The sequence below is a fragment of the Anopheles funestus genome, chromosome 2RL (genome assembly GCF_943734845.2).
Source record: "Anopheles funestus chromosome 2RL, idAnoFuneDA-416_04, whole genome shotgun sequence".
Taxonomy (NCBI): domain Eukaryota; kingdom Metazoa; phylum Arthropoda; class Insecta; order Diptera; family Culicidae; genus Anopheles; species Anopheles funestus.
In genome coordinates this window covers 61797569-61811482 of record NC_064598.1, presented here as the reverse complement: position 1 = coordinate 61811482, position 13914 = coordinate 61797569, and the positions used below count along the sequence as shown (strand labels likewise).

The 13914-nt window shown below is 42.3% G+C and overlaps 3 protein-coding genes across 7 annotated transcripts in view; 2 read left to right on the top strand and 1 right to left on the bottom strand.

Moving 5' to 3' along the window:
- Nucleotides 1-3329, top strand: part of LOC125762678 (uncharacterized) — a 146052-nt gene extending 142723 nt beyond the window's left edge. Inside the window, exons 90-92 of the mRNA XM_049425058.1 lie at nucleotides 49-561; nucleotides 628-1110; nucleotides 1196-3329. Of these exons, the coding sequence (XP_049281015.1) occupies nucleotides 49-561; nucleotides 628-1110; nucleotides 1196-1437 (1238 nt within the window). The 3' untranslated portion in view covers nucleotides 1438-3329. The remainder of the gene's footprint in view (nucleotides 1-48; nucleotides 562-627; nucleotides 1111-1195) is intronic.
- Nucleotides 3330-6747: 3418 nt separating this feature from the next.
- LOC125762682 (rab GDP dissociation inhibitor alpha) lies at nucleotides 6748-9699 on the bottom strand. The gene is made up of 3 exons (XM_049425066.1): nucleotides 8956-9699; nucleotides 7434-7909; nucleotides 6748-7356 (listed from the first exon to the last, which is right to left on the bottom strand). Exons 1-3 carry the CDS (start codon nucleotides 9347-9349, stop codon nucleotides 6895-6897), a joined length of 1332 nt encoding a protein of 443 aa, XP_049281023.1. The 5' UTR covers nucleotides 9350-9699; the 3' UTR covers nucleotides 6748-6894.
- Nucleotides 9700-10232: 533 nt separating this feature from the next.
- Nucleotides 10233-13914, top strand: part of LOC125762679 (phospholipid-transporting ATPase VD) — a 42140-nt gene continuing 38458 nt past the window's right edge. For 3 of the 5 annotated variants that reach the window (XM_049425062.1, XM_049425063.1, XM_049425059.1), the window contains exon 1: nucleotides 10233-10714. The gene's annotated coding sequence lies outside the window, so the exon portion shown is untranslated. The remainder of the gene's footprint in view (nucleotides 10715-13914) is intronic. The other 2 variants (XM_049425060.1, XM_049425061.1) reach the window with 2 other exon arrangements.

Here is a 13914-nt window from a genome sequence, read left to right as displayed (position 1 = left end):
GTTCTTTTTCGAAGTATTCAGTACTAACTGTTGTCTGAACTTTTGCAGATCAAACGACTAACTTCCGAACGGACTTCCCACAGCCAGAAATGGTAGTAACGTGTCAGGCTGATGGTGTGCAGGTCGTCATAGATCTAGCTGAATCAAATTTCAATGGTGTGCTGTACGTGAAAGGTCACAGCAAAGACGAGGAATGTCGCCGAGTTGTGAACTTAGCCGGTGATACATCGTCGGCTCGCACACAAATATTCAAGGTACACTTTGGCAGCTGCGGTTTAATTCACGTCAATGGCATCGCCAGCTTTGTGCTGGTAATTCAGAAGCACCCGAAACTAGTGACGTATAAGGCCCAGGCGTACCACATCAAGTGTGTATACCAAACGGGCGAACAGAACGTCACGCTTGGGTTCAACGTGCAGATGCTGACGACGGCTGGAACAATCGCTAACACCGGACCGCCGCCAACCTGTGCCATGCGCATCGTAGCGTTCAACGGAGAGGAAATCAATTCGGCCGAAATTGGAGACAACCTGCGACTGCAAGTTGAAGTACAACCAGCAAGTAAGTGCAGACTTTAAGTTAAACCATTCTATCACGGCGCATACTAATGGGCGATTTTTTTCACAGCAATCTATGGGGGATTTGCTCGCAGCTGTGTGGCTAAAACCATGGAGGAAAGTGTGGAAAACGAATACATCGTCACCGATGAAGACGGTTGTGCTACCGATCCTTCGATTTTCGGAGATTGGGAGTACAACGCAGAAACAAACAGCCTGTTAGCGAGCTTTAACGCTTTCAAGTTCCCTTCAAGTGACAACATCCGCTTCCAGTGCAACATTCGGGTATGTTTCGGCAAATGTCAACCGGTCAATTGTCATGGAGCCAATGCGTACGGTAAGCGGCGTCGGCGTCGTGAGACACTTGGTATCGATATGATGCGCACGATCGAGGTGGTGTACAACCGTACTCGACGTGCTGCTGACGATACAGCACTGGCCACGGACGATTCGCTGGGCGTCGAGGGCACACTGCGTGAGGAAATTACGATTCAATCAAATGCGATTTTGACGCTAGAGAAACGCGAAGAACGATCGTTCGATTCAAACAACAGTAAGTAGAGTGCAAAATGATACACGAAAAGTACAGCAGATGGATAACTAACTGTACGGAAATGTACATTCTATTTACGTCACAGTCACACCGGCGGCACAGCGAGTGGAGGACATTTGTGTGTCGATGATCGGGCTGATATTGGCGTTGGTTATTACTGCGTTGCTAGCCTTGGTGGCTGTTGCAGTTGCTGTGTCTTGCTGGCTAATGGCCTATCGCCGAAGACCAACAATAACAGGACCACTGCCGCATCCGCCCGAATTCCCCAACCCACTCTTTGCGCATCACGAACCATCGGAACCGTCGCATCATGATTTCATGGGATAATAGAAGCAATTGCGAACAAAAGTGTAGACGAAAACTACGAGACAAAACAAATCGAAAAATTACTAACCGAAACGAAGAGAAAACAAAGAAAATGTAAAGAATTACTTTAAAGAAAATAATACGGCTGCACATCGATCACTAATCCAAGATTAGGTGTAGTTGATAACACTCATTAAACGAAAAGTAGCTGTAGAAGAACCCGTAAGAGTTTCCTTCTATCCCAAGCTTTCGCACAGAGAGAAATCGTTAGGAGAAGCAACAAGTAAGGGATGAATCTGTAAATAGCAGTAAAAACAAACCGCAAATAGAGAGAGCTACAAAACAAAGGAACGATAGTTGCTCAAAGAGCACCAAAATGCTCTCTTGCAGTAAGAAAAATCGGAAACCCCTCAACAAGATCAGCATGAGAATGTCGGAAAATTCCGGTCTTCTCGAACAAGTTAGAAACTCGGAACCAGTGTCCTTCTTTAGGTTCATTTAGGTAGCTTAGTTGCAAATTCTTATTAGGAATGTAGTGTAAGGAATGCGAGAGGTCAGGGCAGCTGAAGCAAAACGAACGCGCACAACCATGATCGATCGCATTCCAGCGCATCCATACCATCTCCTCCGTCGGTCGTTACTAGTCCTTTATTTATTAATGTTAATATGAAGGTTAAAACGTTACATCGGGTAACTTTAATTGTCCGAATAATTTGCTGAGGTTTACGGTGTGTCTATGTTCTGCGTTCCGCAGCTGCTACGACCACCCACCAAGGACATGCGGCACACGCCGCTTGTATGTTTGCAAGTGCGCCCTTTTTTCGAACGAAGCTTCGTAGTAGGTGAGGCACACTTCCGTTTTAACTGTAATTTATTGATATTTTAAAGTATGCTTTTGATATATACTGAACGAATGAACGACGATCGACGGAGGATTTGACGACGGAGTGTTAGCAAAGTATGAATTAATAATTTGTTTTTTTTTTGTTTGTCAATGTTCTTTTTACATTTGAACCACTTTCTGGCACTTAACATGTAGTGTTGTAATATAGTTTGTTTGTGTATGGGTGTTACAAAAAAGGCACATTGGAGCGTTGAAGAAATTGCGACATAAAATTTGCGAAAAGTGATGTTAATACACTTGTCGATAAACAGTTGATTTAGATGTATGATAAAACAAAAAAGTTTTCAACCTAACAACACTCACTACCTTTTACTGCCATAGACGGGTTTCACCATGGAAATGGAAATCTTATCTTGCACCGCTTGTATGTAAGGCTGAATACCAAGGATTTCCCAGATGATGTGCATATCATGTAAGGAGCAGCGACCTTGCTTATTGTATATTTTCTGAATAATTGGTAATTGGCAGGCTACAAACGGGGCAGAGATATTTATTTCCGGTCCACTTCTAGCATTATCACCCAAAATCGAAATTTACTGCCAACTTTAACGCATTATACTGATATGCCAGCAGCATATGCTGCTCCGTATGGTTCGGTTAATGCAAGTGTTCAGATCCGATCAAATGCAATCGATGCACTTAGTCACATTTTCGGAGCACAACTTCACATGCAATGTGAAATCTGCTTACATCCAAATGCCGTGCTTTACAATAATTTTGACCCATAAGTAGTTGTATAAATGTAATCAGGTTCTCTCAGAAGACTGCCACCAAAACCAATCAGCACTAAAATCGTACTCTGCGCTTCTTGCTTTGCACAGCAAGATAAATACTCGCACAGCGTACATTCCCGTTTCCATTTATTTGTATTGCTCTTTGCTTCTATCGATGCAGCCGTACGGAAAAATGGAACACACTCCTATACGAATACGAATAGTAAAAACGAAACGAATCTAAACTAATAGGAAAAAGAGAAAAATCGCGATAATAAACAATAATACTAATCAAACGTATGGTGTATTGTTTCGCCCTATTGTGTGTATCACATTTACCGGGATAACTATTCAATAATTAACATTTGTCTGGCGATGAAACAAGTGATATTTCTTGCATCTGCAAAGTTTAAGCAACAAACGGGACATCAATTTATTGGTACTTACATACTATCGGAATCGTTCGAATCTCACCGCCGTCTGAGGCAAGGGGACGGACTCTCCTATTTGCTGTTTAACATCGCTCTGGAAGGTGTCACGATTTTGACCCTGTGGATGTCCGTAGGTTTCAACTTATACATATATTTCACGTGTGGTTAAGATAACGGTTGGAACTTGAATGAATAACCTAACCGTATACAAAGGTTACTTTGATCTATCTCAGCTGAATTCAGGATCAATGCGACGTAGACAAAGTAGCTGCTTTCCCGAACCTCTGACCGTGATAGATCCCGACTCGGAAGCAGAGTATACGTTGTCGGCGACAACGTTGTCTTGAGGTGGTAGAAGAGTTCTGCTACCTTTTTACGATCGTAACTTCGGACAATAACATGAGCAGCGAAATCCGAAGGCTTCGCTTGTTCAGTTTTGTGTTCTCGACAAAAGTTAAAACTCACGTCACAATTATAAAGTTACTGAACACATTGTATTACATGATAAAATAAATAACATAACGAGAAGAGACGAGCTTGTCACTCAAGTTCGAGACCTTCGAGATGAAGAGACCTCTACGATGGTGCTGGTGCTCAAGCCGATGATTGCAGAACTGTTACACCCGCACACAACATTCAGGGAAATCGTGCATACTACGTGCTCCACAAACTCCTACAATCCAGAAGACTACAGCAACACACGAAATGCACGATATATTGCACACTGATACGTCCGGTAGTCCTCGACCGGTACGAATCCAGGATGAGACAATGAGGATTCGAATTTTGTAGTCAAAATTGTAAGCCAACGTTGTGATCGAACCAAGGTTCAAGATCCCTCAGCAACCTTGCGATTGTCTTCATCAACCAATGGTCTGCTTACCATTCCGGCCTAATCACGCTCATATCAGCCCAAACCTTTGAACCATCTTGACCTTGTGCGTTCTGTTATGAGAATTACAAATTTGAACAGAACACATGACTCACAAACCATATGCCCATAAATGTAAGTATTACAAGACATCATTGATGTGTCCACAACCTTGAGAGAAGTTCAGCGTTAAGGCTAGTGCTAACTCCAAAAACCAGGCCTATAAACGATGTTATGTGAACACACTGTTTAGTCCTTCCTAGTCCAACTACGTGAAGGATACCTAATTAAGAAACTTAATCATACTCACTCTCATACTCCCGTGACATTAATTTGCATTTTATGACACATTTAGGCCCAAGTAAAGTACGCTACATCTAGGTAGATATTGTATTTTTGTTTTTTATTAATGGATAGTTTTATTCTCACGTTTGCAAAACTATAAGAATGAATATATACTGATAGCACATGCGCTGGAACCTGAACAAAAGTGTACATATATGCTGCACGAAAGTAAATTGTTTAATTGATTAGTCGTACTGTTCGCCACTATGCACCCGGCCTAACAAGATCGATGAGTGTAGTAAACGCTTCGAATGGCAGAAAGAAACGAACTGCAGAGGAATGTTTTGTTTTTCATAATTGGACTCTTTTTTGCATTTTCGGCTCGTGCATTTTTTTTGTTTGCTTTTGCATTCTCTTTGTATTCGGACCACATAAATGCATTCCTGAAATAAAATGTGCAACACTAAATGCAGTGCAATGCAATGCAATGTATTGATATACGCTACTTTTCCTTACATTAAACCGAGCATTCCCCTTGATTACCAAACGGCACACACGGTATGTAAAGTGCAAGCGAAGATGATATCAAATAATCCGTGTCACACAATTTATTTATTTTATTTTTTTTTTCTTCATCAAGAATGCACGCCATGCAGTTATTACAAGCTGGAACAAGAGTTTAGCATCCTAACATATAAGGTATAAAGTTGGGTGATTTTGCACATTTAATTTACGCAATTATTGCATATACCCTTTGCTTTTCATGTATGTGTGTGTGCAGTTCTGCGGTTCCGTCATTCTGATTACTACTGGAATTGGCGTTTTAACTATGATTTGCAGTTTATCAACTTACTTCCGTCTCTATAGCCCATACGATAGTGTAATGTGTTTGATAACAGCTTTGTAATGCCATCTTGTAAAAGCTTGCGTATCTGTTTTCCGACACTGTGTGACAATACCGGGCACATTTCGAATGTGTGCTAGCGCGTTGTGTCGTGTTTGATGATGTGATCTTTATACTTTCGTTCACTAATAACATGTATTCTTTGCTACTCGTTGTTAAACACACACATACACAACACAACACCCACAGTTCCATCGTACTATGTTTTAGCAATGGTTTGTGAATAGTCGTACTTCTCCGCGACGATCATCAACGTCACGAAAATGCTGTTTGTTTCACATACTTTCATGCACCTGTTGTTTGTTCTTTGTTCATTCGACCCTTAAGCAACTATATCTTATGACTTTGACCGATTACAACATAACGCCAACATTCGAGGACTATTTGAACCATGTTTGTCACGTGTTTTGTTTTACTCCGTACAAAAATAGGAAAGTTTAATTTTCTCTAGCCCCATCCCATCGCTTCCCGAATGACTGCTTATAGCAACAATGTCTGCGAAACATTCTGCAACGATTCGATGACCATATAACCATGCCGAGGCGAATCACTCTTGCTAAGCAAAGTGCTAAATAATTGAAATTAAATCCTTCCCTCAGCGATTTATCTTAGTCGCGACAGCGTTCTTCAATGGGATTCGATGTGTTCATAATCAACATTTCTTTCATTCTTGCTAGTTTTGCCTTACCCAGCAACAGATGTTACCGTACACTGATTGTAATCCGGATGTCTTTTTCTTCATACTTTTTTGGCTGATTTGTTATTGATTATTCATCATTCATAATAAGAGATAAGGTATAATAGAGTAATTTCCATAGCTTCGAACATACGAGTTTCCCTAGAGTGCACCCATCCGAGAAGATGATGCTCGTCTGCGGGTACTTCTCCTTCGCAAGAAGATACCAACAAGTTAATTTCGTTTTCTACTATTACCCCAAGTGCGAATATATGAATCGTGGTAGAAACAATATGAAGTTTTGTGGGGTTAACAGGAGTAAAGAATGGGGAACACATTTAGAATCGTTTGAGGAGCGCAAACGAGCAAAAGTAATGATAATCTTCATATCATACACAACATTTTCTACATCCAGCAGGGAACCACAGTTGTTACTGCTGCTGTACGTACATTTCGGCATTTGCTCGTGATGGTTCGAAGCACAAATTAAGAAATAAAAGTGTACAAAAAAGCCCTAACTTGGAATAATGATTGATAAACGATAGGGATAGATGTTGCCCTTGTCGGCATGCACCTTTGCTCCACCATTAATTTCGCCTCGGAGCTTCTATTTTTTCCACACAATGGTTGTTTGCTTATTTCTCCCATTCCCTTTTCACACTGTGGCGTTCTACTGTAGGGCTGCCCAACCGTTTTACTGCTCCTCGTCACCAAGTTCCTGCTTGATTTTGGAAAAGTCAAAGTCCTCGCCGGTGCCGCGCTTGAAAATGTCAAGCACATCCAGACAGGTGGTTTCAAAGTGTGTGGTTGCATCGTACGACTGCGAGATGAACACCTGGGACTGCAAACCTTCGTCGGTTGGTTCGTAGTAATCCGTAATGGACATGAACTTTTGTGCGATCGGCCCGAGCAGATCAAGACCGGGTTTAATCTCTGCCTCGGGGTTGCCGGTTTCCACCGTGGTGGATACCATGGCAATGAACCATCCTTTGGCCGATACCTGATGCGTCGAGCTGATGAGCGATACGTAAATGTCCGACTTGCGGTCGACCTGCATCTGTGGAATGATGATCTGAGTCGAAAGGGCATCCTTCGTATTCGGGATCGGGTGATCCAGCAAGCAAATGCAGCGAATAACCTTTCCCGAGATGCGTACCTGCCAAGCGAAAACAAATGTTGCAGAGAGGGTTAGCTTAGCCACACTACGGACTTATCATCGTATCGTTCGCTTACCTTGTTTGGTACATAGGTGGGATCGCAGTAGACCTGTTTACATTTGGCCACCTCTTCGCCGGAACGTACGCCGACGACTTTTCCGCTGGCATCGTACACAATTTCATCGATCGGCTTGTCTAGCATGTACGTACCGCCGTATATAGCCGATAGTCGTGCAAAGCCCTGGGGCAGTTCTCCCAAACCGTACATTGGGTACAGATACGGCGACTTGCCGTAACGTGCCAGCGAGTCCGAGTACAGCTTAATGCGATTGATCGTTTTGATGGCCGGCTCGGTAAGATACGAATCATCTCGATACAGGGCCAGTGCGTGACCGGTGAAATCTTGAGTGCTCTTTTCCAGTCCGAACTTTTCGTACAAGGCCTGCATGTCCTTGGTGGATGGGTCAAAGTCCTTCCATGTTTTTGGATCGTCCGCGACAAAGTCCTGCACGTAGATCAGGAAGTTCCGGAAGCGTCGTTTCTCAAACAGTCCTGAAAAGATAGAGTTAAAACAATTTAATAAAGCGTTTCATATAGCTTCCATAGCCTATCGATGTACCTAGTTGCTCCTGTTTTCAATTCATAATAGTTTCTCAGACAATCGACACATGTTCCGACAATCAAAAAAAGAAAAAAACAAAATCGTATGATTGATAATCGCAGCAATTGAAAGCTTTCACCACGGTAGACGGTGTCCGTTTCATGTTCGCTGTACCATAGTTGTCAAACGATTGATAATAATTATGCATCATAACAACACCAGCGTACGGTATTGAAATACTAATGAGTTAATTAATGCTACACGCTTTCCTACGACCGTCTTACTTGTGTGCTCTTTAAAACATAGCAAGCTATGGTTCTTCTTGGAGCAATCTTCATGAATGAATGGTTTCTTCATGTTGCCGAAGCAGTTGCAATGCATTTATTTCCTTGCCTGTGTGTGCTTTGATGTCAAGATTTGCCCTATGCCCTCAACGCCATCAGCATCCATACATGATACCATATCAGGGAAGAGAGAAACTGCCTCCTGGGTAGATTCTAGCAGGTAAACTTGGAGCGGTCGAGCAACGTGTCATTTTCCTTCTATTCGTTTTGGTTCATTTTTCGCACTCTTCAACTAGCGTTTCCACGCCATAACACTCCATCATTACGTGTTTTCATGCGTATGCTTTCGCGCATTTCTCTGTGTGTGTATGTGTAGCCCCCATTACTGTGCAATTGGAAAATGGACAATATAATTCCGAAACGGCTCGCTCGAGAGCGGGAAAGAAAGAGAAAGATATTTCGACAAGCGGCTCTACGTCACCATCAAAAAAAGGGAGAGACGTCTACGTGCAATCAACGTGAGTGAATGCGTCGATGTGAGCAGCCAGCAGCAGGCCCACACGACCAAAGAGAGAGATTTTAGGTGCAAAAAAGAAAAAGAACGAATTGGTTGGAAAGTACCGAAATTTTTGCTGGAGCCCCCGTACTTTAACGGACAAAGGTGGTCCTACTTCTCGAACTTATTGTGCCGCTTCATGCATAATATTACGTACCCATCAGATCCGACGCGAGAGCCTCCTTTTGATCGACCGGAACTTTGGAAATTTTACCACCTTTGTAAACGTAGCTCCCTTCAACTGACTTAAACTCCAAATAACGGGTCACACCCGTGTGTATCAGCAGCTTCACCAGCAGCCCGTTGGCCATTAGGAATTTGGGAATCAAATCTACATTCCAGTCCCGACCGCGACCATACTTTCCCTCCGGCAGGTCCACGGCGAACCGAGAGAACAAATCCTCGAGGGGCGTAATCGAAGCCGATTCACCACCATAATACTTATTTCGGTCGATGTGCAACACTTTCTTGCCCGACACGGACAGCATTCCACTGAGGATGCACTCCTTCAGGCCGGTTCCGAGCACGATCGCGTCGTATTCCTCATCCATGATGACGGTGCGTTACGACGGGGGATTTTTTTCCTCGGGTCGAAATGTAACTGCTCGCACAAGGGACTCGCACAACGCGCACAAGATTTCGAAGCGACGGGGGAGTGTCGATGAATCCGGGAGCTGCTGGAAACTTCTACGCCACCTTTTCTGACCCTATTTAACAATGGCTTTTGCTGATGGCGTTACCGTGCTGCACTTGCACCACAAAATGCACAATCTTTCCTGCAGCGCACACTGCTCTATTCAGTGAGAAACTCGGCTGTACACCGCAAAGAAAATAGAGGCTGCAAAAATCGACCACTACGCTACTGTAGAAAAAAACACGATATGATGATGATGAAGTCACGGATGGTGCTAACGCACGGATTATGCGATTCCTTCATTTGACGTTGCACGAAGGTTGGTCGTCTGGACATGAGCGTAAAAATCAAATTAATATTCTTAATATCATTTTGAATTCAACTCACTAATCTAGATAAAAATCTGTTAAAAAATAAACAAATCTCATTTAATTTTATTCAATGCACACTCATATACCACAACCACAACTTTTTTGCTCACCGATCATTTTTACTTGTTCATGATCAAACAAACCGTACACCGCGATATCGAGTGTACATAAATCCAGTAAAAATAGTGTATGTATAAAAATACAAACGATCTTGCCTCATTCTACCCTCTTTGTCAAACAAAAATGCAACATAAGTAAAATTTAACCTTAAATAGGTTTAAAAGCCGAGCTGTAAATTGATGCTATAGGTGCATGCAGTTAAATATTTCGTCCAAAGTGCATCCCCATGGAGATAATTTAATTAGTATGAAGACATGTAAAGTAGCTTTTCTCAAGATTTAATTTTCAATATCTACAGGCTGCCATGCACAGGGTTAACGCAAGTTGTCAAAAAAAAATTGTTCAATTCCGCGAACATCAACTGTCAAACCGCACGAAATGATAAAACCTGTCCGGGGTATATTTTGAGGGCATTTGACGATATCGCTGGTATTCACTGGAAGGTGGAAGTTTAAGTTTGTCGTGCGTTGAGGGATTGAGTTCGTTTTCAAGTTTTCCGCGAATCTAAATTTGTTACTGTGGCTGTTTGTTGTGTTTTTAACTATTTTCCGTTGGCCGTGATTGTAATTTTGTTAAAGTTCTAAAGAAAAGAAGAAATATCTTCCTCTGAATGATCCAATATTTTCTTTGGCGAGTGCAGTGGCCGTTTTAACCGTTATGTCTGCAAGGCAATAGCATCGTAGTGACGAAGAAAGTAAGCCATTCTGCGGATTAGCTTTCTCAGCTTTTTTTCGTAAACCTGAGCACACGGTGAAGGTGCTACGGGTTACAAAGTGTTGTGTTTTTAAAGTGTAAGTTTTGCTTGGTGACCAACTCACATGCTACAAGTCCTTGTAGTGGTTGTATGATGAAGAAAATGTCGTAAAAGAAAGGCAAAGGCCGTGGAATCGCGCACCCACTTCAATGCAAAAAAAAAATTGCTAGAAGCACAAGAGAAAAGAATTCCATGCGTTTCTTCGTGTGTGTGTTTGTGTATGTGTGTGTGAGTACGTATATATGTGTGTGTGTTCGTTTACTTCCATACGCGTATTCGTTGTGATTCACGCACATGGGCTGTTTGCTGGATGCTGAACGGTTTGGTTGTCTAGCTCGCTCTCAACCGTTCGTGTGCGTCGATGCGCCGTCTCTATCGTTTTCTTCCTGTTGGTTATCCACGATTTCTCCGGCTGCTCATCTTCGGCACGATGATGATTTTGGATGCTTCTTGTGGTGTTCGGAAACCGTACAGAGAATGTAGTGGCAACGCATAAGAAATGCTCCGTCCACATTTCTAGCTCTGATCCAAAGCGGTAGAACAATAACAGTCGCCACGACTACAACTATTTACCAAGAGCCACACAGCAATCGAGACTAATGTAGTTCACTGTGCCACCGATATCAGGATCTGCCAGGACGGTTTGTGCTTCGAATGGGACCTTTAAAATGTATAAAAGGATAAAACGATTTGTTAAACTTTTTTACCAATGTTTCCGTTTTAATTTCACACTACGTACAACATGTCTAATCACAAATCACTGTTGGAAATATCATCGAATTAACTTGAAGATCGATTGGAAAGATCGTATTGCATTTAACGAAGTCGAATCAATCGGAAAGATCGTATTGCATTTGACGAAGGTGCCTATAAGCAGCACCTTTTTTCCAGTTGTGAGATTGCATTATGTTGTTCCTGTTCCGTCACTAGAGTTGAACTGGTTTTATCAGATAACCGTTATCTTGCCCAGCAATATACTTGGGATTGTTTCCAAATAGAGAGATTCGTACGAACCATCGTTCTTGCCAGTCTCCAATTTCAATCTATTTCTATTCCTATAAATGGTTGCGCTGTTTGTATGTAATGATATGAAAGTTTTAACGTTGGAGTACAATACATTAATTACACCTGGCTAATTATCGAAAAATTGTCCGTTCCAAGTAACCACTAAAAATTGTAATATCGTTTCAATTTAAAGATTTATCTTCGAAAGGTTCGTTTTGTTCGGGGTTCTCTCATTTCTTTTGTGTGTTTATGCTGTTTTTTCTCTCTTTGCGTAATTGTTGAAGAATTTGAAATAATATTTATAGTACAGTGTTCAAACATTTATTTTGGGTTCCGCAATTTGTGTATCTTATGAAGATATGATTATTCACGAACGGGCTGACCACTTCTTTTAAAATAAGAAAAATAAAGCTACAATTTTGCCCCTTTTGTCGTCTGATTCCGATTCCGTATTCGTGTTGTTTTAAACCATGACCTTCACGATCAAGCGCTTTAAGTAATGCTTGATTGAGTGTTTAATTTGAGCACCCGATTTCAATTAGCTGCTTGGTGGCCATTTGACAACATAAAAACCTCTGTCACATATTTCTCATTTTGGCAGGGCCAGTGTGTCCAAGCTAACAAATTTTCGTGACCTTTAGGTCAGCTTGTCGTCTTTTGAGCTGTAAGCAAACGCACAACACTACGATCATCATGACACTACGATCATCATAACCAGTGCAGCATCATTGTTGTTGTTGGTTGTGCGCTATTGTAAAGGGGAAATGGTAAGATCAATTCACGGTTTACGGTCGTGCGTCTTTTTGACCGTTTCACGATATCTTGTTTCATCCGTTTTTGTGCGAACTACCAACCGAACTAACTGCAAATGCAAAAAATAAACCACTGCAATTAAGAAGGGGCTAACTAGGCTATCTTGGAACATTCTTGACAGTGTCCCACCCGTGACCGACAACTGTTCTCATTTAGTGGCTATTTACAGTAGTAAGTAGTTGCTTCAGTACTGTTCCGGTTTCAATGCGCAATGGCAATATTTGTGCATTAATTTAATTTATTTGAACTTTCAACAGTAACTACAACTGTTATTTCTAGTATGTAAATGCAGATCGTGCTTAAGATCAAATCTAAAACCGTACTTACTCCCTGCAGGAAATTCTCAAAAGCGAGCGGTTTCATTTATTTTTCCCTTCCCACGTACTTGAACGCTTTAACGCACGTATCAGAACGCTCGGAAACTAAGCACGGTTTGCCATTTATGCCACACCGAAGCCCAAGGTGGACAACTTTCAGGGCTGTGCACATTATTCAGTGCGAAACTGGCAAACATTTGAACCTTGTACGGGTACGATCTGGTCAAGTCAAACCAATAACCGAACCGGACCCTTTCAAGGCTTGAACAGGATCCGGAGACTGCATCAGTGATAATGTGTGTGTGTATGTGGTTTTTTTGTTTCATTCCAGCTCGACGCGACTGTGTAGATGAAATATGCAGTATCACGATTGATCTTTAATGGCAAGCTTGTGGCATTCGTTTATCAATGAGTTCCATTAATGTAATGGAACCTTGGTTGCTCCAAGTGGTCGCGTTTTGATTAGAACCATATGGTACACAGCAGCGCATACACACATATGGGCGTGATTGTTGTTGGATTCTGCTACGATTTTCATTCGGCGGAATGCACTTGAACTGCCCATGAACGACGTGAAACTGCTGCCGTACGCCCAGGCAACGAAGTCAAATCAATTGGATATACTTTACGAACACTTGGTTTTCAATTAGGCACGTTATCTCTTTTCGTCGCTCTTTTCTGCACAACGAGTAGGTGCGCCATCCAAAAAAAAGGAAGCGGAAGAAAAGCATCGCGAGGAGATTGCAATTCGATACTGCAGTGATTGCAATCATTTGATTGATTTGGCCGCTTCCCATCCTATCGGCACAGAGCACCATCACCACCATCCCGTGCGCTTTCTTTCCACCCCCGGGACCGGATGATGTTATGTGTGATTTTTACATGTGTGCGCCTTTCATTACCCGATGCAAGGCTGTGTGTTGATGCATCTTGCGGTGGCTGTTTCCCGGCTGAGGAAGTGAATTTCGTTTGAAAGTTCAGCAATGGATGGTTTCGGTTTCACGCTGCTACCGTGAAAGAGGAGACATGGAGGAGTATTAAAGGCTTATTTGTTTGCTGCACGATCAATTTTCATCACACCCAACCTTCCCCCCCCCCCCCC